We start from the raw sequence: 24,301 nt of genomic DNA on the forward strand, positions 1-24,301 counted from the left end.
AAAAACAGATCTTTCATTTTTTTGTTTCTTTTTATAACCGGAAGCTAGTCCGAAAAAGCCAGATCTTCTTGTGACTTGGTACATTGACAGTGAGTGGTGAGCCATGATTAAAACACATATACTAACTTTGACTGATATAGATGGAATGAAATCAATAATAATCTTGGTCAATTCAGTTTTTGATTCCTTCTTATCAAGTTCTACGGAAATTTGACCCCACAATATTGGTTTAACCGGTTGAGTATCTTAGACCCAAATTGTGATATGGAATCAAAGAAGCGGGCCCGGAAATCAGGAGTAGTTCGCGTCCACGCTAAATGCATGTGTCCCTACACCACCAGATCCGAGCCTCATTTATGAATCGTCATTTAATCCTCAACGGTAAACCAAAACCCCACACAAACACACCCTTTCTTTTTTCCCCTCATCCCAAAGATTTTTGAGGGAAAATAAGCAAAAAATGGTTCTGCATCCAATCGCCGACGCCGACGAGCACAATCCCTTTGGCTCTCTCTCCGCCGAAGAATTCTACGCGAAGCATTCCGTAAGCCACTCCTCCGCCTTCATCACCAACCCACGTGGCCTAAAACTCTTCACCCAATGGTGGTCCCCACTCCCTCCAGCTCGTCCCATCGGCATCGTCGCCGTCGTTCACGGCTTCACCGGCGAATCCAGCTGGCTCATCCAGCTCACCTCTATCCTCTTCGCTAAATCCGGCTACATCACCTGCGCGATCGATCACCAAGGCCATGGATTCTCCGACGGGCTAATCGCTCACATCCCCGACATCAATCCCGTCGTCGACGACTGTATCTCCTTCTTCGATGACTTCCGTAACCGTCAGGAGACGCCGGATCTGCCCTGTTTTCTCTACTCTGAGTCTCTCGGCGGCGCAATCGCGCTCTACATCTCGCTTCGCCAGAGAGGCGTCTGGGACGGACTTATCCTTAACGGAGCCATGTGTGGAATCAGCGCTAAATTCAAGCCGCCGTGGCCGTTGGAGCATTTTCTCTTCGTCGTCGCTAATCTTATCCCTACCTGGCGAGTCATCCCCACTCGCGGATCGATCCCTGATGTTTCCTTCAAGGAGCCGTGGAAAAGGAAGCTTGCGCTCGCTAGCCCTAGGAGGACCGTGGCGAGACCACGCGCCGCCACTGCCTACGAGCTGATCCGTGTCTGTAAGGAGCTACAGGAGAGGTTTGAGGAAGTGGAGATTCCGCTTCTGATTGTTCACGGCGGAGACGACGTGGTCTGTGACCCGGCGTGCGTCGAGGAGCTTTATCGGCGAGCAGGCAGCGAGGATAAGACGATCAAGATCTACCCGGAGCTGTGGCATCAGATGGTTGGGGAATCGGAGGAGAACGTCGATCTGGTTTACGGCGATATCTTGAAATGGCTCAATAGCCGATCGGAAATCGCCGCTGGGAGGAAACGGGAGTCCGGCGCCGCCGTTGACGGCGGAGTTTAGAGTCCTTTTGACTCCTTGGGTGTTGTGTTGTCGTTCAATAGGACAGTGCCATCTGGCAAGCAACTATTTATGGTTTCATTGTTTCGTAGCAGATGGTTTTTAATTAAACCAACCAATGGTCTAATCTAATATACCTTTGGGCATTAATAAATTATAACCTTTGGGCATTAATAAATTATAATAATATATAAAAAAATCGTTGACAAAAAAGGAAAAAAAAAAGTATATATTGTTAAGATTCTGAATCAATTTGAGAAAACTGGAAAAACTAACCATTGATAGTTTGTAACCAATTTCAAATTATGGTCAACCATTTGATATAATTATGTCGTGCCGACAAGCAATGTTCGAATCATAAATGTTGACCAATTTAATGGTTAACTGTCCTAAGGAATTTGGTTCACCTTAAAACGTACAGTTAATTTGTTTTATTTGAAAAACCACGTTACCAATTAATAGGTCGTAAAACAGGCCCAGTAAATTATGGTGATAAAGGCCCATGGTCCAGTAAGAACCCAAAACCACATAAACCCTGCGTACGCCGCGGCCGCAGTCGCCGGCGGAAGAAATGGGAAAGAAGAAAAATAAGAGAAGTCATGACGAGCCTGAGCTTGAATCGACGCCAGAGCTAACGACAAGAATCGACGGAGACTTTCAAAAAAAGAAGAAGAAGAAGAAGAGAAGCCATGAGGATCCGGAGATGGGTCCGGAGCAAAAAGTGAGTCTCGACGGAGACGCGAAGAAGGAGAAGAAGAAAAAGAAGAAGAAGAGCCAAGAGGAGGAGCCGGAGCCGGAGCAAACGAAAATTCAAGAGGAGGAGAAGCGAAATGTAGAAGAAACGAATAACGAGTGCAGACCCACTGTTAGCATAGCCATAGCTGGTTCCATCATCCACAACACTCAATCACTCGAGCTCGCCACACGCGTACACTCTCTCTCTCTCTCCATTCGTTTCTCCGTCGTGGTTTCCCGGAGAATTTTAAGCTCTCTCTTCCATTTCTATTAGCAATTAAAAACTTGTGTTTCTATAACATCTCTCAGCTCGCCGGCCAGATTGCTCGTGCATCCACAATTTTCCGAATCGACGAGGTATGTTGTTCCCTATCCTTTCCATCCACAGAGCTCGCGAAACTCGTGCTGGTTGCATCGAAGCTACTCATTTGGATTGGCGTATGCAACAACTTGTTCTGAATTCAACAGCTTTTTGGCTTTAATCAGATTGTAGTGTTCGACAATAAGAGCAGCTCAGAAATCGACTCTGCTGTTACGAATCCTTCTGATAACAATGAAAGTGGTGCCTCTTTTCTCGTTCGTATCTTGAAGTATCTAGAGACACCACAATATTTGAGGAAATCTCTCTTCCCCAAGCAGAATGATCTTAGATATGTGGTGCGTACTGACTTTTCTTAAAGCCTTGGTTCCTTCAATTTTCTCACTTTTGTATTCAATAATTATTTTCTAGTGTCCTGTGACCAGATTTGTGTGGTCTCTGACAGGGTATGTTGCCACCTCTTGATGCTCCTCACCATCTTCGTAAGCACGAGTGGGAACAATACCGTGAAGGTAATATAGAAGTTTCATAGGTATCCTATGAGATTTGCCTTAGCAATTGCTTATTATATCTCTGGAGATACCATCTGTAATACCGATCATTTTACAAGAAGCTACTGTGGAATATAATTCAAGCTAAGACCTTTCTTTATTGTAGAAATGCTGCGATATTGACATTTCAGTTTTTGTTTCACCTTTGTTTTGGAAATGATAACATTTTAGGTGTGACGCTGAGAGAAAAGGCACCAAACTCTGAGAGTACAATGGTTGATGTGGGTTTAAGCAAGGTACCGTTAGTTCCTCTCAAATTGGGATATCTCAGTCGGGTCATTTTTAACCCTTTGCTTTACAAATTTTTTTGAGTGTTATTTTTTTTTTATAATGTTATTGACTTTTATTTGATGCTCGTGATGCAGAGTGTCGTTGTTGATCAAGTGCTTGGCCCAGGACTTAGAGTCACTGTAGCCATGGGAACCAACCACGATTTAGGTATTGATAAGTGATAATCTTTGTATACCTTTCAAATTATCATACGCATCTGTCTCCAAACTTAAGTTAAGATCATATACCTTGTTTCTAAAATCTTCCTTTCACTCAGAAAATTGTCACCTAGAGATAAAATGTTAGGTTTATAAACTTTGAATTTGGTTCATCTAGATTTGGTACGCCAGATTGTTCCGCTCTCTAAGCCAAGGGAAGAAGCAGGAATGTATTGGGGATACAAAGTACGATATGCATCACACTTAAGTTCAGTATTCAATGACTGCCCTTTTGAGGTAATAATTAGGATACTCTGCTCCTCATCCTTCTTTGATTAGATCATTTCCTTCCTAACCTTATTTCTTAATACCAAAGCAGGGTGGTTATGATTATTTGATCGGTACCTCGGAGCACGGCCTAAAAATTAGTTCATCAGAGCTGAAATTACCAACATTTAGGTGATTCTCATTTCCCCCTAACATGGTATAAGTTTATGTCTAAACACATTATTAGCAGTTTGAATCTGGGGACTGACTTAGATGGTTGTGGCATGAAAGCACAGGCACCTATTGATTGCATTTGGTGGACTCGCTGGGCTTGAAGAAAGTATTGAAGAAGATAATCAGTATAAGGTAAATGTGTTTCCATGACCCTGATAAGATTAAGAAAGTTCTGTTATAAAACTCTTATTTAGCTCTTTATGTTTCACAAAGATTCAAAAGTTTTCAAAGATTTAAGAATGTTTGGTGCGTAATGTGTCTTTGATATGGACACTAAGAAAAAGACTTCATTTTTACAGGGGAAAAACGTTCGAGAAGCGTTCGATATATACTTGAATACTTGTCCACATCAAGGAAGCCGAACCATCCGAACGGAGGTATTTGCGGAATTGTCTTATGAGATTTTTTATTTCTGTATATGCGAATGGGTTTGTTCTTTTGTATGTTCAATGATGATTGAGCTGAGAAAATTGTGCGATAAATATGCAGGAAGCGATGTTTATATCACTTCAGTACTTCCAGGAACCCATTAACAGGGCAGTGAGAAGACTCGAAGCTTGATAAAAGAGTCAAAGAAGAAGCTACTCTTCTTCTCATGGATTTGAGGTCTTTTTGAAGAAGAGTGATGTACTGTAATTCATGTTGAGAAAACTTCTAAATGATGTTTTAGAATTTGGATCAAGTTATGTTCTCAACATTACTATCCCAATTTCGGTGTATCAAATTTTGTCTCCAATGGTAGCACAAGAAATGTAGTCATCTTTACAGTGAAAATTAAAGTCCTGAACAAGAGATTTATGGATTATCAATAAGTAACTTGCTTAAAAAATGATTACTTACGTGAATGGGCCCACTAACTTATAATAAATATGTAAATGAGCCTCAAAGGCCGGCCCATAATAAAAAAGGGTAATTCCGTAAAACCGACAAGAAAGGGGATTTTTAGGGGAAAGTGGATATATTAGCCGCTGGGTTTGCAATCCAAGTCGTCGAAATTAGAGCGACTCAAATTTCTTCCCGTCTCGTTTAACTTTTGGGGCTAAAACTAAATTTCCTTATTTCAAAACAAAAATCTGTTTGACAGTCGAAAGTTCCCGCCATGGTGACGAAGCTAAAAGAGCAGAACGGTAGTCTTCTTCAGGACGATCCCGTGGAGAAGACAAAGTCTCTGATCTCTGCGCTCAACTACGTTTCTCGCGATCTCCTCTTGCCTTTTCACCTTTACGATTCCGTTTCTTCCATCTACCATGGCTCGCTCTCCGATGCCTCTCCTCCTCCTCCGGTAAGCAACTCCTCGGAGTTTCTCCTCTTGATTTTCGTTTCTTTCGTTGTTCGGATTCGTGGTCTTTTTGGTGCTTGTGGATCGAATTTTGCTCAAATTGGCGTTTGCAGGAAAAAATTTTGACTCCCTATGGAGGTGATTTGATGAGCGAGTTCGAAGATGCACTTTCGAAGCAGCGACAAAACTATGAATCAGCCTCTCGATTGACCGAATTAGAGGAGATTCGGCGTATTAGTCATATCCAACACCGATTATCTCAACTTGAAGGTGATTTGCTGATTTTAGCCTCTCCTAATTTGCTGCAATTTTATCTTGTGTGCTCACACTCTTGTGTGTTGAATCAGGATTACCTTCCACTAGAGGCCAAGAATTGCAAGAAAAATGCTTATTTGAACTTTATGACCTTAAGGTATTTTTATGTCTTTCTCTTTTTATTGTGTGTCACTCACCTTTAAAAACATGGTTTCATTGACACTTGGTGAATGCGTCTTGATGTATGGCAGCTACGAGAACTACAACGCAAGGTTCGAGCTGAGGTGAGCTCGGAATACTGGCTGCGTTTGAATTGTGCGCGTCCCGATAGCCAACTGTATGATTGGGGCATGATGCGGTTGCCTCGCCCGCTTTATGGGGTTGGAGATCCTTTTGCTATGGAAGCTAATGATCATTTCAGAAACAAGCGTGATGCCGAGGTGAAATTATATTTTTTTTGTTTGTTTAGGTTATTTACTTTTTTCCTCTATTGATGAAGTGTTTCTTGATCCTCAGTCATAAGAGGAAAGAATTCTTTTGTTTGGAAACTGGTTTGTATAACGAATTTTGAAGAACTAGTGTGTAAAACTTGTGACCAAATCTTAGTTGGCTGATGATGATTAGTGACATAATAAACTCCTTGCTGATGCTTTCAAAGTCTTTGTCCAGAGGTTATTACGATTGCAAGAAGAGGAGAAGAATCTGATTGAAACGACACAGAGGAAATTCTTTGCAGAAGTGCTCAATGCTGTTCGTGAATTCCAGTTGCAGATTCAGGTGTCTCAGAGACGCCGTAAGCAAAGAAATGATAGTGTCCAGGTATGTTATCCTCGCATTATGTTAGTCATTGCTCACTATACATGCTATACAAACTTTGTTACAAAGAAAAAAAGACATTATCTAACAGGCCTGGCATGGAAGGCAAAGGCAACGCGCTACACGAGCTGAGAAACTAAGGATCATGGCGCTTAAATCTGACGATCAAGAGGCATACATGAAACTAGCAAAGGAGAGTAAGGACGAAAAACTAACCCTGTTTCTAGAGGAGACAAATAACATCCTAGTTAGTTTGGGAGCTGTAGCCCAGCGTCAGAAAGATGCTAAACTTTCAGAAGGCATCAACATACTGAAAGGCTCAGATTCTGACTTATCTGAAGTTGATTCTCCCGAGGATGTGCATCCTGACCAAGATATTGAGATCATTGAGTCTGACAATAATGACGACTCTAATGACTTACTAAAAGGCCAGAGGCAGTATAACTTGGCTATCCATTCGATACAAGAGAAGGTAATTTTGATTGCTTTTTATAGTTAAATAGGAGTATGGTTAAGTCTGTTAAACTCAGCTATCAATGTTTGATTTTAACAGGTGACAAAGCAGCCGTCCCTTTTTCAAGGTGGGGAACTAAGATCTTACCAATTAGAAGGGCTTCAATGGATGGTCTCTCTATACAACAACGACTATAATGGAATTTTAGCTGATGAGATGGGTTTGGGAAAGACTATCCAAACAATTGCACTGATTGCTTATCTTCTTGAGAATAAAAATGTGCCTGGGCCTCATCTCATAGTGGCTCCTAAAGCTGTTCTACCAAATTGGGAAAATGAGTTTGCAACATGGGCACCCAGGTATGTTCCATTCCAAACATGGGCACCAAACTGGGTATATAGATGTTATTCACGAAATTCGCTGCATTTGTTTCCATTTGACAGCATTGTCGCTTTTCTTTACGATGGATCCAAAGAGAAAAGGAATGAAATAAAAGCAAGAATAGCAGAAGAAGGAAAATTCAACGTGTTGATGACCCACTACGATTTTATCTTGAAAGATAAAGGATTTTTGAGGAAAATTGACTGGAATTACATAATTGTTGATGAAGGACATCGGTTGAAAAACCATGAATGTGCTCTCGCAAGGACTCTAGTAACAGTGTATGTTTCTGTATACTCTCTTCTTTGAGAAGACTATCGAGTTTCTTAATGGAATTTCTTAGACAAGCATTATTACGAAATTAGCTACTTTGATACATCTTTTCATGATGCTGTCACAGAGGAAATTGGAATACACTTTGCTTACAGTATTTTTTTTCCCTGGATGCAGCTACCGTATTAAGCGCAGGCTTTTATTAACTGGCACGCCTATACAGAACAGTCTACAAGAACTATGGTCGCTGCTTAATTTTCTCCTTCCTCAGATTTTTAACTCGGTTCAGAATTTCGAAGAATGGTTTAATTCTCCTTTCGCAGAACGTGGTAATGCCAGTCTTACAGATGAAGAGGAGCTTTTGATTATTAATCGTCTGCATATGGTGAGTTACTGAGTTTATTATGCACCTTTCTTTGCTTAAACTATGTTTTAGCAAATTCGCTATATGGAATAACAATCAGTGTTAATGTCACTTCAAGGTCATAAGGCCGTTTCTACTGAGAAGGAAAAAAAAAGAAGTTGAGAAATTCCTTCCCGGAAAGACACAGGTCGTACTGAAGTGTGATATGTCAGCTTGGCAAAAACTGTATTACAAACAAGTTACAGACGTAGGCAGGGTTGGCCTTCATACGGGTTAGTTTGTAGCTTATCTTTAACTTGTACTCTCTCTAAAATGTTTTCATATAAAGAAAATATATCAATAAGTACAACTGCTTAATTGCTAATGGAGTCTCTATGTGCAGGGAATGGAAGATCAAAGAGTCTGCAGACTCTGTCAATGCAATTAAGAAAGTGTTGTAACCATCCCTACCTATTCGTTGGAGGAGACTATGACATGTGGAAGAAGCCAGAGATTGTAAGAGCTTCAGGGAAATTCGAGCTCCTTGATCGCCTCCTTCCTAAACTAAAAAGAGCTGGACACAGAATTCTTCTCTTCTCTCAAATGACTCGTCTCATCGACCTTCTCGAAATTTACTTGACACTCAATGACTACAAGTACCTCCGACTAGACGGTACCACAAAGACAGACCAAAGAGGGATTTTACTGAAGCAATTCAACGAACCGGACTCTCCTTACTTCATGTTTCTTCTGAGCACACGTGCCGGTGGTCTTGGATTGAACTTGCAAACTGCAGACACTGTTATTATATTCGACAGTGATTGGAATCCACAAATGGACCAGCAGGCAGAGGATCGAGCCCATCGGATAGGGCAGAAGAAGGAAGTGAGAGTGTTTGTTTTGGTGAGCATTGGGTCCATTGAAGAAGTGATATTGGAGCGTGCAAAGCAAAAGATGGGCATTGATGCCAAAGTCATACAAGCAGGACTTTTCAACACAACTTCTATGGTAAAATGTCGTCAAACACACGTACATATATTCTTATCAACTAAAACATGATTTTGGACTAGATGCTAATAATCTCTTTGATTCATCAACAGCTCAAGACAGGAGGGAGATGCTGGAAGAGATCATGAGCAAAGGAACGAGCTCACTGGGGACGGATGTACCGAGTGAAAGAGAGATTAACCGGCTCGCAGCTCGAACTGATGATGAGTTTTGGATGTTTGAACAAATGGACGAGGAAAGACGTCAAAAAGAGAACTACAGGACACGTCTCATGGAAGACAAGGAAGTTCCTGAATGGGCTTTCACTTCACAGACTCAAGAAGACGAGTCTAAGACTTCGAAATGCCATTTTGGTAGCGTCACGGGCAAGCGGAAACGAAAAGAAGCAGTGTACAGCGACTCGTTAAGCGAATTGCAGTGGATGGAAGCGATGGAGAGTGAAGAAGAAGATGGTTCAAAAGTCTCTCAGAAACGAAGGAGACGAAGAAGAGGAAAGAATGGAGAGCGGGATACAGAGTGAAGAAGAAAATGAGAAGAGACCAATATTCAGTTGGAATACTCATGAAGAAGAAAAGGTCAAGATACTCTTTTATGACTTCTTTTAGAGGTAAAAGAAGCTCAAACGGAAGTAGACGAAACTGAGAAGAAGTTTCTTCAAATATTAGACATTTTTGAGTTTGGTCCTTTCCTCAACTTGTCTTAGTACAATATTTTTGTTTTTTGTTTTGTGCCTTCTTGCAACTGTACTTACGCCATTGTAGGACTCCTTACGTAAAATACGCGTTTAACATTTTTTTTTGGTCTAAAACCAAAGCCAGTAAAAGATCCACAAATATTTAAGGCCTAAATCTACAAAAATCTACAGAAATTAATTGGTCTTGAGAAAAGGATATGTGTGATCCATCAAAACAGGAAATAGCATTTGCCTTTTTTTTATCTAAATCTATAATACGTTGGCAAAATAGGATAAATAGATGGAAGAGTACTCCGAAAAAAGATAAAAAATACTTAAAGTCGTAGGGAGGAGGGGAAGAAGATGAGCACCATCATGAAACTCGTGTCTTTTGCAATGCTACTTATCCTTCTGCTCTCTGTTGGTTAGTCTCTCTACATGAATGTTTGTAGTTTTTTTCTAGGAAAAAAAATGTTCGTACTTTTAAACTAGTTTTTGGTTTATGATTTTTTGGATTTTGGATAATTTATAATAACAATATATTTGCAGCAACCAAAAAATTCATAAATGTAAAAAAAAAAATCTCAGATGAAAAACATAATTGAATCGAGTTTTTTAAGAAGAAGAGCAAATAATATGCGTTTGCATGAAAATTGATGAAAACGCCAAAAAAAAAAAAATAATAATAATAAAGAACAAGTTTGTTATAACGGATTGCGAGAAGATACAAAAACACAGAACTTTATGTGGTTCACCATTGTGTTGGCTGTATTTGGGAACGAAAATTTTAGGCATTAGTTTGATCTCTACGTGCGGTTACTAAAGGTGAAAATGTTTGCATGCATTATATAGATGTTGAAGGGTCCGAGTCCGACGGTTCGTTGTGCTGTAACACACATCCGAATTTTGGAGTATGCAAAACGCAACAAGACAAGAAGAGATGCAACACTTGGTGTCTTAAAGGGTGTAAGAACAAGAAAGGCGGTTTTTGCAAACGTCTTCCTAGTAGACCACAATGCCATTGTTACTGTTAAAAATATGCTTATGCTTTGTGTTTGCATTGATTGCAATATAGTTTTCATTTGATTTATGAATCTCACACAATACATATTAGTTGTAGCTATTAAACTGAACATATGTATAGACCTTTATATGCTACTGCAATATTAATATACTGTATATGGGTTAATTTGCGATGATTGAAACAGAGGGTTACATTATAAAACCCCTACGAGGAGGGTGTTGGTCATGTTGTGGGTTTCACTTCATGGTTGTGTACTTGTGGTTCAATCTTAGTTTCTGAATGAACCCGAGATAACAGAGAAGACAATCTCTTACGGTTCAAGTTTTTTTTTTTTTTTTTCAAAAGTGTGTAACGTATTTTTAGTTTGTAAAAGTTCCCTTATGAATCACAAGTAACCACAAGACCATATTTCTTTCTCATTTCAACAAATTTAATTCACAAGATAAGAGGTAAAGACACGTTTTGTCTACTAGTATATCTTAATTACTAGTCTTCGAACCATACTTGGCATTCCTAGATTTTCTCCCTTTAACTAAAGGCGAATCCTCCCAATAAGGTAATGTTATTGAATGAATAAAATAATTAATGTTTAAAAACGGTTCAACATTATTGCGCCTTCTTCTTCTAATTGAAAAAAAAACAAACCTTCCTTTTGAAATCTGGACCAATCTAGGCCGTCGGATCAAGCAAAATACAACCGTTAAGGGGCGCTCCTCCAAAAATGATAATAAAGCAAACAAATCTCTCTCTCACACAGTCTCTCTCTGTCTCTTTGAGAAATTTGAACCTCTGTGACAGGAAAAAAAAAAGGTTTTTGGAGAAATGTCGAGGATGAGATCTTCTTACCTGAAACCACCGCTTCCCAAATCGCCAATCCGTCTCCGATCACGCCAGGTTAACTCTTCTTCATCTCTGCAAACACCACCAGGTACTTTTCTCACACTTTCTCCCATCATCTAATTTCCCTATCTCTCTATCGATTTCAAGAATCTGATGATTCTCCCCTCAAACCAGGTCTGACGAAATTCCAGAAGTCGGTACAACGATTGAGCGGTGCAGATCTGGAATCGAAACTCCCGATCGAATACTCGTCAATCTCGAGCGAGATACACGCGCTAGCGAAGATGGTCGAGAAAGAGTTTGCTGAAGAAGAGGATCTAAAGTCGAGAGCTGCTGGTTCGAATCTGGAAAATTTGGCTGCAAACTCGGTTCCAGTGTTCGAGAGAGGGAGGTTCTACGAGGAGTACTCGGCCAAGAGGAACGAGCGATTGAGGCGGAAGAGAGGAGGAGGAGATGTTGCTTTGGAGGGATTAGTCAAAGCAACTCCTTACAATCTCGGAGTCAACCATGAGCCAATGACCACCAAGAGAAGAGGAGGAACAACCTCCAAGAAGAAGGCTGTTTCCATGGTTGAGACTACGCCGAGGTATTCTTTGAGGAGCATGACTAAGGAGAACAGGAAGCCTCCGCTTCCTTTGAACGTGACTGTGAGTGCGATGAAAACTGTCACTACTAGAAAGGGTAGGAGAATCTGATTCTGGGTTTGATTTACTGTAAGAAATCGAAATTTGGGGTTTTGATTTCTTCAACAGTATTGTTCTGCTTGCGGATTTGATATAAAATCCATGAAAGTTCTTTGTTTTGTATTGACATTTACCAACCGATATACATTCAGATAAGCTTATCTAATAAATTCATTTTAAAAACCTTTTTTTCTTTAGTAGCTTTCTTCAGTGATCTTCTTCTTCCACAAATAATTTGAGTCAGATGTTATTTGGAAAGTGAGTATCTGTTATGCAAGTGTGAGAGATGAGTCTTTACATCTACACAAACCAGTCATCATCGTAGAAAGAGTTTATAACAGAATGCTACAAAAAACTACCAATGAAGTTGGTTTCAACTGATCAAACCTCTTCTTGCCTTTGCACAGCCTTCGTAGAATTATGTTAGTGCATTATTTTACTTGTCTTGCTTTTATTGACTAAAAACACAGACATATCCTCGAGAGTGAATATGGCGACTGTTGTAAATGTGTCATCTTCAATAATTCTACTAGTTTAAGATTGCCTCATATGTATGCCTTAGAATAGAGATATAATCGTTTTCTTTTTTTTTAAAGGATTAATAAGATATCAGCAAATATAAAAACAAACACCTAAGTCTCAATATTTAGGTATTTGTAGCCGCAGCTAAAGTAATCCTGGTAGTACAAAACAAACGATAAACATTCAAAAGTACCAACGTTACAGACTTAATCATCCTCATTGACTTCAAGGTTCTTCAGCTTTGATTCCAACTCATCATTCCCCTTACCTTCCTTCTCTTCGTCTTCCTCATCTTCTTCTTCTTCTTCTTCTTCTTCTTCTCCATCAGGATCATTCTCGTCCAACGCTCCAAGTAACTCTGGGGATTTCTTAAATATCTCTTTCACTTCTTCAACGCCTTCCTCTGATATGATATTCCCGTCAATGTTCAACAGCTTGAAACCTTCTTTTTTGATAACAACATGAGCCAAGGCCCGTGCTCCGGCTCTTCTTATGTAATTGTTGCTCATATCCAAGTACTGCAATTTCAAATGTTCCTCTTCCACACTCTTTGCAATCTGGAGACATCCCTCATCTTTTAGCTTATTCTCAGACAAATTCAACTTGTTCAGACTTTGTTTTGCTGCTACACAGGCTGCGATAGCTGAAGCGGCTTCAACTGTTATGTCATTTCCTGCCATCTCAAGAACTTCAATGGGGGAAGCAGACTCCTTGAGAGCGTTTGCTATGGCTATGGCACCTTCATCCTCTAGATTTAGATAACTCAAGTACAGCTCAGTCAAGTGTTTGAAGCTTGAAATAGTTTTGCTCAGAGAAACTCCGGCTTCTGTGCCAAACATGTTATCCCGCAGATCAAGCTTCTCCATATGAGCACAATGCTCAAGTGCTTCTGACAAGGCGATTCCCCCTTCTGAGTCGACTCTTGTGGAAGAACAACGGAAATTCTCCAGCAGTGGCGAACGTTTAACAACCTCTGCAATTGCAACCGCACCTTTATCTCCCGTCATGTTATTATGAAAATGAAGGACCCTCAACTTCTCCGTCGAAGGAATCAACTCAGAGACCGCTTGCGCAGCTTCTTTGGAGATACCATCGTTCATCAAATACAGCTCTTCCAAAGAGCTCTGAGATTTCAAGAGTGTCCCAAATGCTCTAACACCCTTCTCACCCAATGCATTTTCTGATAAGTTGAGAGATGAGAGAACACTACCTTGCAGTGCATTGGAGAATATATTCATAACTTCAAGAGCTTCAACCTCGGGTCTCCCAGCAACAAAGTCCGACAAGTCAACTTCCTTAAGCTGATCTTTCAGAGACGCCAAGATAGGCTCAGCGACACGAGCAGCTCCCAAGCCGAAACTCCTATTGCTAAAGCATATCTTAGTGTAAGCAATTCCAGAATCCTTCAATGGTTTAAGAAGCTCCTCAGCCTCCTCAGCCTCGATAAAATCCCGTTTGCCTTTGGAGATATCGAAAACAGTTTCACGGAGAGGAGCAGATTCCTCAGAGATGGAATCTCTCGTGGCAACTTTAGAAACAGGGCCTTTCTTGAGAACTTCCAAGATGAGCTTACTGCATTCTTTGGCATAAAGCTGTACAGCTGAACCGCCGTCACCGTCAGGTTCCCTCTCAAACTGTTGGTTTGCAGTGGAGAAAGCAATGTCCTCGATCCTCTTGGCATTCTCCATAGCCTGCTCCGTGGTTAAGCTACCGTACTTTTCGGTGAAAATGGTCTTAGAGGAGAGGTTGTTGATTATGCGCTCTATGAGAGCTTGCCTCGTAGATAAACTCGGCGGCCAGAGCTTAATCGAAAATGCATGAGGTCGGGAATCAAGTGTATCGGCCATAATCACAAATCCAGAGTTTATTCAATGTCTGTAAATGATATCAAAGAAAAAACAATTAATCACCATTTGCATCTTCGACAAAATCACAGTTTTCGAAAGCAGAAAGACTATTGATTATTGATGGATTGGAAATAAAACAATATCATGAGACTGAATCTTATAACAAGCCACCAAAAAATGCTGTGCATAAATCTATAATAGAGATAAGGATAGTGATCGTAAAGATCGGAGATCACATTCACTAGTGGATAAGAAGCATCTAATCGCGAACTCTGATGAAGGAACATCGGTATTTGGCATCGGAGAATCGGATCAGGCAAAGTCTCCGAATGCAATGAGAATAAACAAAAGAAAAAGGCGTACCTAAGCGATGAAGATTGGCTGAATCTCGAAGCTCTGAGTCTCTCTCTGTGGCTGCGAAATGTAAGTGTTTAGGGTTTGTGTTTCGGGTATCCCCAGAAAGAAATATTTCACCGGTGCTCCTTAAATTAAAATCTCCCTCCCACGTCTGTAGATGTAGAACATTGTTGTCTTTACGTATATTTATTTTATTTTTTATTATTTTCTTAAGGTATAGTCAAATATTTTTTTTAATTAAAAAATATTGATCTATTATTTTTCAATACTATTTTTTGTATTAAATATATAAATACGTAATTCCAAATATGAGAGTAGTAGTAGCACTTACATAGATTTACAATAACCACATGATTGTACAGTATATATATATCGGTTCCTCACATAATCAGTTGGCTAATGTGTGTAGTTATTAATCATTCAGACAAGGACTCATTTAGTCTCTCACTACGAATTATACATATCTCATCATCATAAGTCTCACAACCTACCTAAAGTACTTTTTTTCCTTCAACAGAGAGTATTATATAGACCGAGATTTTTGAAATGAATAATGGAAGTTTACCATTTGGATACAACGTGATCATTTCTTTGAAGACGACAGTAATAAGAAGAAGAGACTAATACAATCACAATATAGTGACGAGAATGAACCGTAATGAACCATATTCTTAACATGGGCACGGCCCTGGCAACTCGGGATAGGACAGGACGATAAAGACCTCTAATAGCGGCTCCCTCTTTCTCTCTCTCTCTCTATAAGTTCCTTGTCTACTTACCTCTCTAGTTAGATGCAATCTTCTTCTTCTTCTTCTTCTTCTTCTTCCACATTCTACAACCTCAAGCTTTGCAGGTTTGTAGTAGACTTTGTTAGAGCTCTACAAAAATACTCTCTTATCTCTGGTACTGTTCGCTGCACCAGCTGATTATGCCTGCATTTTTCATTCACTGTGTTTCAGATATATGTCGATGAGAGAGAGAAAGAGAGAGAGAAAGATGAGAGCTAATTTATGTTACCCATCCATTGAACTCAGTTTATCGAAGTGCTCCAGGATGAACAAGATACAAGATTGCCTCAGCGACATCGCGTGGAACGCTTCTGAGAGATCGTACATGCTTCCTATGTTTTCCAACGTTATATCCTTTCCATTCATAAGCAACCGTTTCAGATTTAATATATATTATTATGCAAACCACGATTTGCATTAATTCTGGGTCACCTGAGCAATTGTGTATTCACAGAGTCGCTTCAGCCCCTCCAAGAGATATTGATCCGCTGCTCTTAAAAGATCTTGTGCTATCTCAATTGTTATGTCGACTGATCCAGTGTATATAAACCTGAACATTCATAATCAAAGTGTGAGTCAATTACATGTAAATGAATAAAGAGTTCTCACACGACTAAAGCCTGTCGAAGCTCCTCATACCTCATCATTAACTCAAAAACCTCCCATTTGATATTCGGAATCTCAATATCTCTAGCGTCTTTTTCCTGCGGTATAAACGAAATACAAACTGAATGAGATATTTTAGCTCTAATTTGCACACAAGATATGTAAATACTATTGAATTCCTCTGCAGAGAGCAGAGCAGCATAAACCCACAGGTCATAGTCATCATAGCTAGTAAATGATATTTTTTCATTTCTCCACAAGAACGTATTGACAAGGATTGGTCATCCAAATGTTTTTTTAATTCACTTACCCTGTAACCACCATCAAACATTGCACGAAATGCATCTGAGGAAGCCAGCAGACAAATTCTGTGTGCATAGAATGTCCTTCCTGCAGTATAATTTTTTTCTGCTTTACATTTAAAATTTGGACGTAACAAGACTGCTGCAACTTCCGGATTGATATGTTACCTTCGACTAGAAAAGTTACATCAGACAGCGTAGCATTATTTACATATTGCTCTCCGAGATAAACCTGTCACAAAAAAAAAAAAACAAAACAGAATATTGCATTGAGACATCCACCACTAATTTTTTAAAAAGCTAAGGAAGAAGGAAACTCACCCTTTGTGTTGGAGACGGAGGAGCAGCATCAACTGGAGAAAGTGCCATAGATTTATTCGCTAATTTGTACAATGCTGCAGCACCATCAAGTTGCTGCTTAATGTTTGTAGAACCAAGAAGACCAAGTAGCAACTCCAACCCTGTCAAAAGACAACTCGATATATAATTTTTTGCATTAAGAACATCTAAACTGAAAAGTTAGCGCGTCAAAAGTATTAACATAATAAATTCAGAAAGCTGTCACATACCATTGTCATCTATGAATATGGTTCTCTGATCCTCTGGTGAACAAAGATGAGCAAGAGCAAGAGAAACTCGTCTTTGGATAGACTTCTCTGATATGCGCATTAGGTACAACAGATGTCTCAGAACCTACAAATGGAAGCACAGAAATCTCAAGGCTTGAACAGAGAATTGCTAAACTTCGAAAAAGTTTCAGAAACTCGACCAGGATACAGTAATTTCAGTACAAACCGCGCATTGTGTATGTTTTAGTAACCAGAGATAGAAAGAACAAGTTAATAGACAAGCATAATTTCACTTACTCTTCCATGAATCTTCTCCTCCAATCTCTTCAATGTTTTGGAGACACAATCTTTAGTCGCCTACAAAAACATTGTCTATTATAAACATCCTACGTGAGAGTAAACCAAATACAATTAAAGCTGCTAAGAATTTTCGGTATCTACTATCTAGCCAATAAAAGGAATATGACGATGTGATTCTGGAAAGTATAGGAAGGGTAACAACGCCATACATACTTGAACAATAAACTCTCCATCCTGTAGCCTCTGGATACCTCCCACCCTGATAAAATCCGACACATTATCCTAGGGGAAGAAAAATGGGTCAATAACCCATTTAATGAGGTTCACCATCAAATTTTGCATCCTGATTAGAACATATACAGAATGTAACATACAACGCACCTCATTATCGGCAAGGCCATAAAGAGCGAATGCAGCATTGTGTTGCAAGGATCCATTTCTTGAATCAAGAAGCTTCAATAAAGGTCCTAAACCACCACTATGGGCAATACCAGCTTGATTGTGGGAATCCTGTGAGAAAGAGTATGCTAGAAATTAAAAGACATATCGGTTTTGTAATTTAATATCACTCAATTGTAAGTCTAAAGAACGAAGTTACAATTTTTGAACGCTTGAATGGAAATGTCTCAACTCTTAAGACTAAAACTAATAAATGTTTAAAACAAGTACCTGCGCCAATCTACCCAGTGCGAAGGCCGACATTTCCTTCAACTGAACGTCCGGTGACTGAAGCATCTCAATCAAAGGGCGGACAGCACCCCTTTGAACAATGTGTACCTACAAAGTTATATTTTTGAGTATGAAGTGAAGAATGAAAAAAAGATACCTAAAAATTAAGGAAAATGACAGATAGCAGGAATCGGGAACGTATATTCTACAAATCAACAGCAACAAACAACTTATTAACAAACAGAAAGAATTTAGGCTTTGGGAAATGGCAAAGGAACTGAGGATAGAAAACCCGGGACGAAATAGTACCTTACAATCAGAATCAGTTGAGGCAAACTGTCCAAGTAATAAAGCCGCCTCTCTTTGGCTCTCAGGGCAACAAGAGCTGAAATCGACAAATTCAAGAACCACAAGGATGAACCTAGGGTTAACAACAACTCCTCTATGCTAAACCATGAAAATCAAAATGGTGAGTTTCCAAATACCTTAGAAGACCAATGACAGGTTGCAACGCCCCAGCAGAAAGAACCTCTTTTTTAATGTTTGGAGACGAATGTACTAGATTGCCTATAACTCCAACCTAAAAGCATGGCTCAACTGGTTATTTCAATGTCAATCCCATGTACATAGATTAGTAGCAAAACAGTCGAAACTTTCGACCCCAAAAAGATTCCTAACCGCTTCATAATGGATAGCAGCATCCTCTGATCCTAGCATTAGAATGAGCGTGGGAAGAGCATTGCATTCAACTATCTGCAAAAAAAAGTAATCTATCATCCTCCGTCCAAATCTAAATAGAAGCTGTAAGATAGCAATATTTACCTGGTTCTTGTTATCATCATTTTTAAATGCAAGGGTTCTCAATGCCCCTGCTGCTGCTCGCTGAACCTTGGAATCAGAAAATTCAAGCAACTCCACGAGAGGTGGAATACCGCCTTCTAGCCTGCTTGTCAAGAACTGTAAGTCATGAGGATAGTTGTACTGAAGACAAATCTTGATAATCACTTAAATATGCTGACCTAACACGAGTCTTGATGCTGCTGTTCTCATGAGCAAGATTGGTGATGGCATCAGCCGCTCTTCTGATAACACTATTAACAGCTCGAGAACAAGAGCCATCTTTGTTTCTCTTCAACAGATTCACGAGATGAGGTAAGGCACCTTTATCCACTATCAATTTCTGATACTCTGGCTGTTACCAGGCAATTCCACAACGATATCACACAGATTAGATTTGGAGCTACATAACATAAAAGGCGAGTGCTTTCTAACAAGCTAACACACTATACAAGTAGCTGACCGAGAGAAAATGAGGATCAAAACCTTAATTGCAAGAAGACCAAGCGCAAAAGCGCTTCCTTTCTCGACCTCATGTTCGAATGGCTTTTGAGCCATCTCCTCGTCGCTGTACGGCGGCGCCTGTAGATGCGTCATAAGAGCTGGAACGGCTCCTCCGTCAACAATCACGTTCACTAAATCCTCTGCTGAACAATCACAGGTCACTAGTCATGCGTAAAATATGAAGAAGCCGAAGAAAAAGCAAGATCGGAGGCTGATCTTAACCGTTTTTGGCGAGCTCGGCTAGGACTTGAGTGGCGCGCTTTGCGGCAGCACGATCGGATTCTTTCCAGGAGAAGGCGGAGTTTAGAACGGAGACTTGAGCAGCAACCTCGCTGAGAAGAGCGTGGCCGCCGTCGGTGGTTGTGGCAGAGATCTCTCGATCCTCTGAAGCGGCTGCTCCTTCCTCTAGCTTTCTCTTCTGTCCCTTGCGCTCCGGGAAGCTCCGTCCTTCTCGCCTCTCCGGTTGTTGCTCCATCGTTCACAAGTTCCGCAGACAAAGACGATGCCAAGAAGAGGAGATCAGAGAGGAAGAAGAAGAAGAAGCGTTTTGAAATCAATCCAGTCGGAAAGGAGATCAGGGGTACTTTGGGTATTTTCGTTCGACGAAAAAACGCCTTTATTTTTATTTTTTTTCGTACATATATTAGTTTTAAAATTGTTTTAAACTGGACTGTGTGGGAAAATAAAAATTCAAAATCGAATGTTGGACAGAAAATACATCCTGTGGTTAAATATGTCCTAACGAAGTAGAATATAACTCGTACGCATTTTTAAAAAATTCATCTACATGTTTTTTGTTGTTCATTTCGAAATGTTTTTCTAGCCATATGATGCTAACTTGCGGGTGTATGGGAAAAAAAATTAGAGAGGATAAATAGAAAAGATTATCGAACGATGAAAAGGATCAAGGTTGTACAGTTTTCTTGCAAAAACTCTAAATATAAGGTAATCTCATTATTATTTTGATATATATTTATTATAAAAAAAAAACAAATAGTAGGCTTTTGGACTTTGTGTGGTCTGCCACAAAGGAGACGTGTTTGAAAGTGTGAATAAAATAACAGAATTATATAGATGAGAGAAGAAAGAAGCCTATCTTTAAATTTTAGAAAAAAAAAAGGAACCATTTCTTTATAAATGGCGACCACATGAAATGAAAACTTCGGAGGCACGAGCACGCTTTTTTTAACTTTGAGGAAACAAAGGGAACCCCAAAAAAAAGCGATTTTTAGGGTTTATTATAGTATTCATAGCTCATGATGAAATATGGAAACTCAATAGCATATAACTTTTCTGTTTTTTTTTTTCAGTAGCATGTAAATTCGTTTGTCAGAATGTGAGTTATTCACCACGAGACTAAAATAAATAATTATATGTGTGAGGTCTAAGTCGGCAAAATTTTGGTCAATGTAATTGATGTGTGATTCTAGCTGGTGTCCATATACATGTTACTTGCAATTTTTCGAGAGTTGACGTGGTGCCGTAAGTTGAGAGATTGTGTACCTTGAAGTTTATTACAAACAGAAGCCTAGAGATGAGTATTTTTTTTTTTCATTGATTTGTGTGGTTGGGTGAGATTTTTAGGTAGAACTCGTTAGACTATGAATCGGTTGAGAACAATCTTACAGAATTAGGATTGTGTAACACCAATAAGTGTACTTATTGTAAAGATTAGCTTAAACGCAAGACCAGTTAAGTCATAAGAGTAATCATTATATAGGTTAACTTAAGACGATTTTTAAAGAATAAAACATCCAGCTTAATGCTTTCCAAATCATAAAAATCTTGTGTTTGTCGAGTTCTTCACACTTCCATGCTGTGCAGTGTGCACTTGTGGTCCAGGGATTCAGCTCATCCACGACTTACGGCTACGTCCAATATTAGACATGTAAACCTTTAAGACCTGAAAAAAAGATAACTCTATAAATGCGTTCTTCAATCCTTATATCTAGGAATTGAAATATAAAAACAAACTACATATCTAACTCACATAAGCATTTTCCAATGGCTGAACTACTTGATGGTTTTAAAATTTATTAAATTTTGTTTGCATGCTAATTTCATAAGTGATTATTAGATGTTTTTGTTCGAAACCTCCCAAAGACAGTGCCTTGTATTAATATCATGTTTCTACCCCATGTTTATCTTTATTTATATAATTTTGTCTTTTTCTTTTTTTTCCTACATATTAATTACTTTCTTGACAGAAGGATGATGGCTAATAATCAACCCTTTTTTTTTTTTTTAATGCAATACATCAACCTTGCACTAAGCTAAGATTCTTTATTCCTTGAGGAGACCATTGACATTGTTTCCTGTGTTAGAGATTCTTTCAAGACATAAATCTAGCGGGCCAAGTTCAAGCAAGATTCTTCAGAAACCAGGACTTGATCTTAGGTAAGTAAGTCACAAAACCGTCCGAACAGAAATGCTTTTGTACATACTTGTTTATATGTTACTGTGTCCACCCATTCTTTGGTCTGTTTCAGTACTGTTTTATAATGATAGAAAACAGCGTGGCTATTATAATAATTGGAGTCATGTATGATCTAACGGAAGTGAATACTATGAATTTGATGTCTGGGGATTAATTTGATTTTGGGTTAAAAATGTTAGGCCAGAGTTGCAGAAGTGGACCCTGTCCTATAAATGTTGAGCAGAGTCACTTGGTGGATTTTTGCTGAGAGAAAAGGATCTAACAAAACATCTGAAACTTGCATGTGCACATCACTGTAATCTGCTTTCTTGCTCTTTCGTTATTTTTTTGGCATTTACTCTTTTGTCTCCCTCACGTTTTTCAGATCTTAAACTAACGAACCATGAAGTCTAAACCAAAGATTTGATCTTTCTGGTGAATCCCAAACCCAAGAAAACTTTTAGGCTTAGATACAGACACAGATACAAAACGAAAAAGTCTTTCAAATCCACAAACATAAAGAGATGAAAAGCATAAAAATGGGTGTATTCAATGATGAATTTCTTATTGTTTTCGGGTATGAAAATGTCTTCACATTTATACACTGTCACACCTCAGATTTCAATCACAAAGTTCAACAAAACACAATCCATCTAATCACAAAACCCAACCAAAGAAGGGTAGATAATATAAATCCAAATAGAGAAAACGATGTCTATCATCAAGTTCGTCTCTCTACTCTGTTTTTCTGAAGCCTTAGAGGAAACAGAGGAGGCAACGGAGCAGAGGACTTAGACGGAGTACAAACAGGAACATGAATCATGGGTCTTATCCTCATAGTCACAGATCTCGTCCTCTCTAATCCTTTATTACCTCTCTTCCCTTCCTTCTCTCTCTCCTCCTTCTTCACCGCATCCCCAATGGAGCTCGACGAAGAAGAAGTCGAGCTCGAAGAAGAAGACGGCGAGAGAGACGATGCCCTCGTTGACGAATTCGTAGTCGTGTTGGTCCTCTGTTTCTTCAGCCGCAAAAGCTCTTTCCACAGCACCGTGCATTTTGGTGGACGTGGAGAAGGATCGTCGTCAAGAAACCAGCTTCCTCTGTTGTTGTTATTCTCCTGCTCCTTGTTGTTGTTAATAACCTGCTCTTTCACTTCTTTACGATCTTCTTTATCTTCGTCGACTTTTGTTTTCAGTGTAACGTTTTGAAGCATCTCTGAATGCTTTACCTGCCAGAAAGGAAGCAACTTTCCTTCGGAGAACAGCTCGTCGGGGGTAAGCATCGTTTGGGTATTCGACAGAAACTCAAAGTCTCCGGCTTTCACGGAGCTCTTGTCTTTTTCTTCTTTTCCCGACACGAGTTTGTCCGGGTTGATGCAGATGAAATCTCCATCGCTGTCTGATGATGATAAATCCGCGGAGAAGGAAATGCGAGGTCCTGACAACGACGGTGGCGCCTCCGTCATGAAAATCATCTTCGCCTCCGCCATTGTCGCCGTTTCCGCTGATACCATATGATCGTACAATCTATGAAGTCACACACAAAGCAAGTGGACTTTTGGAGAGAGAGAGAGAGAGTGAGAGAGAGAGGGAAGTGAAGATTCAGAAAGTAATGATGATGAGGATAATATATAAAAACAAAATGAGAGAGAGAGAGAGAAGATATGATATGAGGTAAGACCACATGGACACGTTGAGATGGAAACAGAAGAAGCAGACAAATTACAGAGCTGTAAGAAGATGAAGAACCTACGGAAGATGAAGATTAGAGGATATGAACATGCTAACTGTTTATTAAAATATTACTCACATCGATCGGGAGATGCATTTAATCTAGCTAGTTATATAATTTAAAAAAATAGATTCATAGATGTGGATTTGAAATTAGTAGGAATCGAGGGGGTTTGACTGAAGGAAAGTGGAGAGATAATTGAACAGTGAACACATGTCCTCACATGAGCTTCGTGTCGTTGCCATGTGAAAACAAGTACAACTCAAAATGATCTATATTTTTTTTCTTTCTTTCTTCACACACACAGTTTAATTTGAATTTACCATTGCGCTTATAATCTTTATACTGTAAAAAAGAATGCTTGTGTATTATTAATTTCTTTTGTATTTATTTACTGTTCTCTTATTTTCGATATGTAAATTTCTTTTACATATATATATATATTACAAAAATATATAAATATCCGTTGTATATTTTACTAATTAGTAATATTTTCAAATAACAATTTTATTCCACTAAAAGACTCTGCATACATACATTTTATATTTCAACAGAGATAAAAACCTATAAATGGTTAATTAAATGACATATATAAATACCTCACTTTGACTAAGAAATATATACAGTTGTCCGATTGTTGAAAAATATAATCGGGTTGAAAGAAGAGAATTTGGAGAATATACAAAGAATATTATTGTTCCTGCGCGAAAATCTCTCGCCGGAATTGGTCATCGTCATTTAATTTTGGTATAAGCCAATTGTCGGATAAGACGAGATAGCACCATTTCTTTCCATCTGCTTATCTTTGGTTGAATCGGATCCAGA

The 24,301-nt window shown here is 39.2% G+C and overlaps 8 protein-coding genes across 10 annotated transcripts; 5 read left to right on the top strand and 3 right to left on the bottom strand.

Moving 5' to 3' along the window:
* Positions 1-373: 373 nt before the first annotated feature.
* LOC18018553 (caffeoylshikimate esterase) lies at positions 374-1,622 on the top strand. Its single transcript, XM_006400421.2, has one exon. It carries the CDS (start codon positions 461-463, stop codon positions 1,466-1,468), a length of 1,008 nt encoding a protein of 335 aa, XP_006400484.1. The 5' UTR covers positions 374-460; the 3' UTR covers positions 1,469-1,622.
* A 409-nt stretch (positions 1,623-2,031) lies between these two features.
* On the top strand, positions 2,032-4,761 carry LOC18018554 (putative methyltransferase C9orf114). Of its 2 annotated transcripts, none has more exons than XM_024156249.1 (11): positions 2,032-2,393; positions 2,510-2,557; positions 2,687-2,857; positions 2,965-3,031; positions 3,242-3,306; positions 3,436-3,508; positions 3,677-3,795; positions 3,875-3,957; positions 4,062-4,131; positions 4,299-4,376; positions 4,489-4,761. In XM_024156249.1, exons 1-11 carry the CDS (start codon positions 2,037-2,039, stop codon positions 4,558-4,560), a joined length of 1,203 nt encoding a protein of 400 aa, XP_024012017.1. In that variant the 5' UTR covers positions 2,032-2,036; the 3' UTR covers positions 4,561-4,761. The 2 variants fall into 2 exon arrangements, with proteins under 2 accessions (XP_024012017.1, XP_006400485.1); XM_006400422.2 differs by having other exon boundaries at positions 3,878-3,957.
* A 337-nt stretch (positions 4,762-5,098) lies between these two features.
* Positions 5,099-9,534, top strand: LOC18018555 (probable ATP-dependent DNA helicase CHR23). The gene is given in 14 exon segments (XM_024156359.1): positions 5,099-5,281; positions 5,392-5,548; positions 5,626-5,690; positions 5,785-5,973; positions 6,203-6,352; positions 6,441-6,821; positions 6,903-7,162; positions 7,247-7,465; positions 7,635-7,842; positions 7,940-8,093; positions 8,204-8,800; positions 8,892-9,288; positions 9,290-9,371; positions 9,373-9,534. Coding segments are annotated over 14 exon segments (3,120 nt in total). The 3' UTR covers positions 9,451-9,534.
* A 299-nt stretch (positions 9,535-9,833) lies between these two features.
* On the top strand, positions 9,834-10,515 carry LOC112086835 (putative defensin-like protein 23). Its single transcript, XM_024156826.1, has 2 exons — positions 9,834-9,905; positions 10,334-10,515. Exons 1-2 carry the CDS (start codon positions 9,845-9,847, stop codon positions 10,513-10,515), a joined length of 243 nt encoding a protein of 80 aa, XP_024012594.1. The 5' UTR covers positions 9,834-9,844.
* Positions 10,516-11,239: 724 nt separating this feature from the next.
* Positions 11,240-12,211, top strand: LOC18018556. Its single transcript, XM_006400424.2, has 2 exons — positions 11,240-11,433; positions 11,520-12,211. The coding sequence occupies exons 1-2, from the start codon at positions 11,328-11,330 to the stop codon at positions 12,038-12,040; spliced, it is 627 nt and encodes a 208-aa protein (XP_006400487.1). The 5' UTR covers positions 11,240-11,327; the 3' UTR covers positions 12,041-12,211.
* A 450-nt stretch (positions 12,212-12,661) lies between these two features.
* Positions 12,662-14,896, bottom strand: LOC18018557 (RAN GTPase-activating protein 2). Its single transcript, XM_006400425.2, has 2 exons — positions 14,761-14,896; positions 12,662-14,425 (listed from the first exon to the last, which is right to left on the bottom strand). The coding sequence occupies exon 2, from the start codon at positions 14,395-14,397 to the stop codon at positions 12,757-12,759; it is 1,641 nt and encodes a 546-aa protein (XP_006400488.1). The 5' UTR covers positions 14,398-14,425; positions 14,761-14,896; the 3' UTR covers positions 12,662-12,756.
* A 376-nt stretch (positions 14,897-15,272) lies between these two features.
* On the bottom strand, positions 15,273-19,861 carry LOC18018558 (ARM REPEAT PROTEIN INTERACTING WITH ABF2). 2 transcript variants are annotated; one of them, XM_024155686.1, is made up of 19 exons: positions 19,552-19,861; positions 19,312-19,472; positions 19,008-19,180; positions 18,811-18,931; positions 18,667-18,741; positions 18,474-18,568; positions 18,298-18,373; positions 17,989-18,096; positions 17,701-17,829; positions 17,533-17,601; positions 17,317-17,376; positions 17,020-17,143; positions 16,772-16,911; positions 16,619-16,682; positions 16,459-16,538; positions 16,182-16,246; positions 15,975-16,092; positions 15,772-15,896; positions 15,273-15,686 (listed from the first exon to the last, which is right to left on the bottom strand). In XM_024155686.1, exons 1-19 carry the CDS (start codon positions 19,802-19,804, stop codon positions 15,587-15,589), a joined length of 2,136 nt encoding a protein of 711 aa, XP_024011454.1. In that variant the 5' UTR covers positions 19,805-19,861; the 3' UTR covers positions 15,273-15,586. The 2 variants fall into 2 exon arrangements, with proteins under 2 accessions (XP_024011454.1, XP_006400489.1); XM_006400426.2 differs by having other exon boundaries at positions 19,312-19,469; positions 19,552-19,859.
* A 2,439-nt stretch (positions 19,862-22,300) lies between these two features.
* LOC18018559 lies at positions 22,301-23,314 on the bottom strand. The gene has a single exon (XM_006400427.2). It carries the CDS (start codon positions 23,256-23,258, stop codon positions 22,467-22,469), a length of 792 nt encoding a protein of 263 aa, XP_006400490.1. The 5' UTR covers positions 23,259-23,314; the 3' UTR covers positions 22,301-22,466.
* Between the last annotated feature and the right edge of the window lie 987 nt (positions 23,315-24,301).

Source organism: Eutrema salsugineum, unplaced genomic scaffold (assembly GCF_000478725.1).
Source record: "Eutrema salsugineum unplaced genomic scaffold, Eutsalg1_0 scaffold_2, whole genome shotgun sequence".
NCBI classification, from domain to species: domain Eukaryota; kingdom Viridiplantae; phylum Streptophyta; class Magnoliopsida; order Brassicales; family Brassicaceae; genus Eutrema; species Eutrema salsugineum.

What these genes read in the sequence shown, in the direction of transcription:
- LOC112086835 (XM_024156826.1), top strand. Translation starts at nt 9,845, where the DNA reads ATGAGCACCATCATGAAACTCGTGTCTTTTGCAATGCTACTTATCCTT. An exon ending in TATCCTTCTGCTCTCTGTTG is followed by an intron (nt 9,906 to 10,333) that starts GTTAGTCTCTCT and finishes TGCATTATATAG; the next exon opens with ATGTTGAAGGGTCCGAGTCC.
- LOC18018559 (XM_006400427.2), bottom strand. Translation starts at nt 23,258, where the DNA reads ATGGTATCAGCGGAAACGGCGACAATGGCGGAGGCGAAGATGATTTTC.
- LOC18018556 (XM_006400424.2), top strand. Translation starts at nt 11,328, where the DNA reads ATGTCGAGGATGAGATCTTCTTACCTGAAACCACCGCTTCCCAAATCG. An exon ending in ATCTCTGCAAACACCACCAG is followed by an intron (nt 11,434 to 11,519) that starts GTACTTTTCTCA and finishes CCCTCAAACCAG; the next exon opens with GTCTGACGAAATTCCAGAAG.
- LOC18018557 (XM_006400425.2), bottom strand. Translation starts at nt 14,397, where the DNA reads ATGGCCGATACACTTGATTCCCGACCTCATGCATTTTCGATTAAGCTC.
- LOC18018554 (XM_024156249.1), top strand. Translation starts at nt 2,037, where the DNA reads ATGGGAAAGAAGAAAAATAAGAGAAGTCATGACGAGCCTGAGCTTGAA. An exon ending in CACTCGAGCTCGCCACACGC is followed by an intron (nt 2,394 to 2,509) that starts GTACACTCTCTC and finishes AACATCTCTCAG; the next exon opens with CTCGCCGGCCAGATTGCTCG. An exon ending in AGAATGATCTTAGATATGTG is followed by an intron (nt 2,858 to 2,964) that starts GTGCGTACTGAC and finishes GGTCTCTGACAG; the next exon opens with GGTATGTTGCCACCTCTTGA.
- LOC18018558 (XM_024155686.1), bottom strand. Translation starts at nt 19,804, where the DNA reads ATGGAGCAACAACCGGAGAGGCGAGAAGGACGGAGCTTCCCGGAGCGC. An exon ending in CATATTCATAGATGACAATG is followed by an intron (nt 16,912 to 17,019) that starts GTATGTGACAGC and finishes GTCTTTTGACAG; the next exon opens with GGTTGGAGTTGCTACTTGGT. An exon ending in GTGAATACACAATTGCTCAG is followed by an intron (nt 15,897 to 15,974) that starts GTGACCCAGAAT and finishes ATGAATGGAAAG; the next exon opens with GATATAACGTTGGAAAACAT.
- LOC18018553 (XM_006400421.2), top strand. Translation starts at nt 461, where the DNA reads ATGGTTCTGCATCCAATCGCCGACGCCGACGAGCACAATCCCTTTGGC.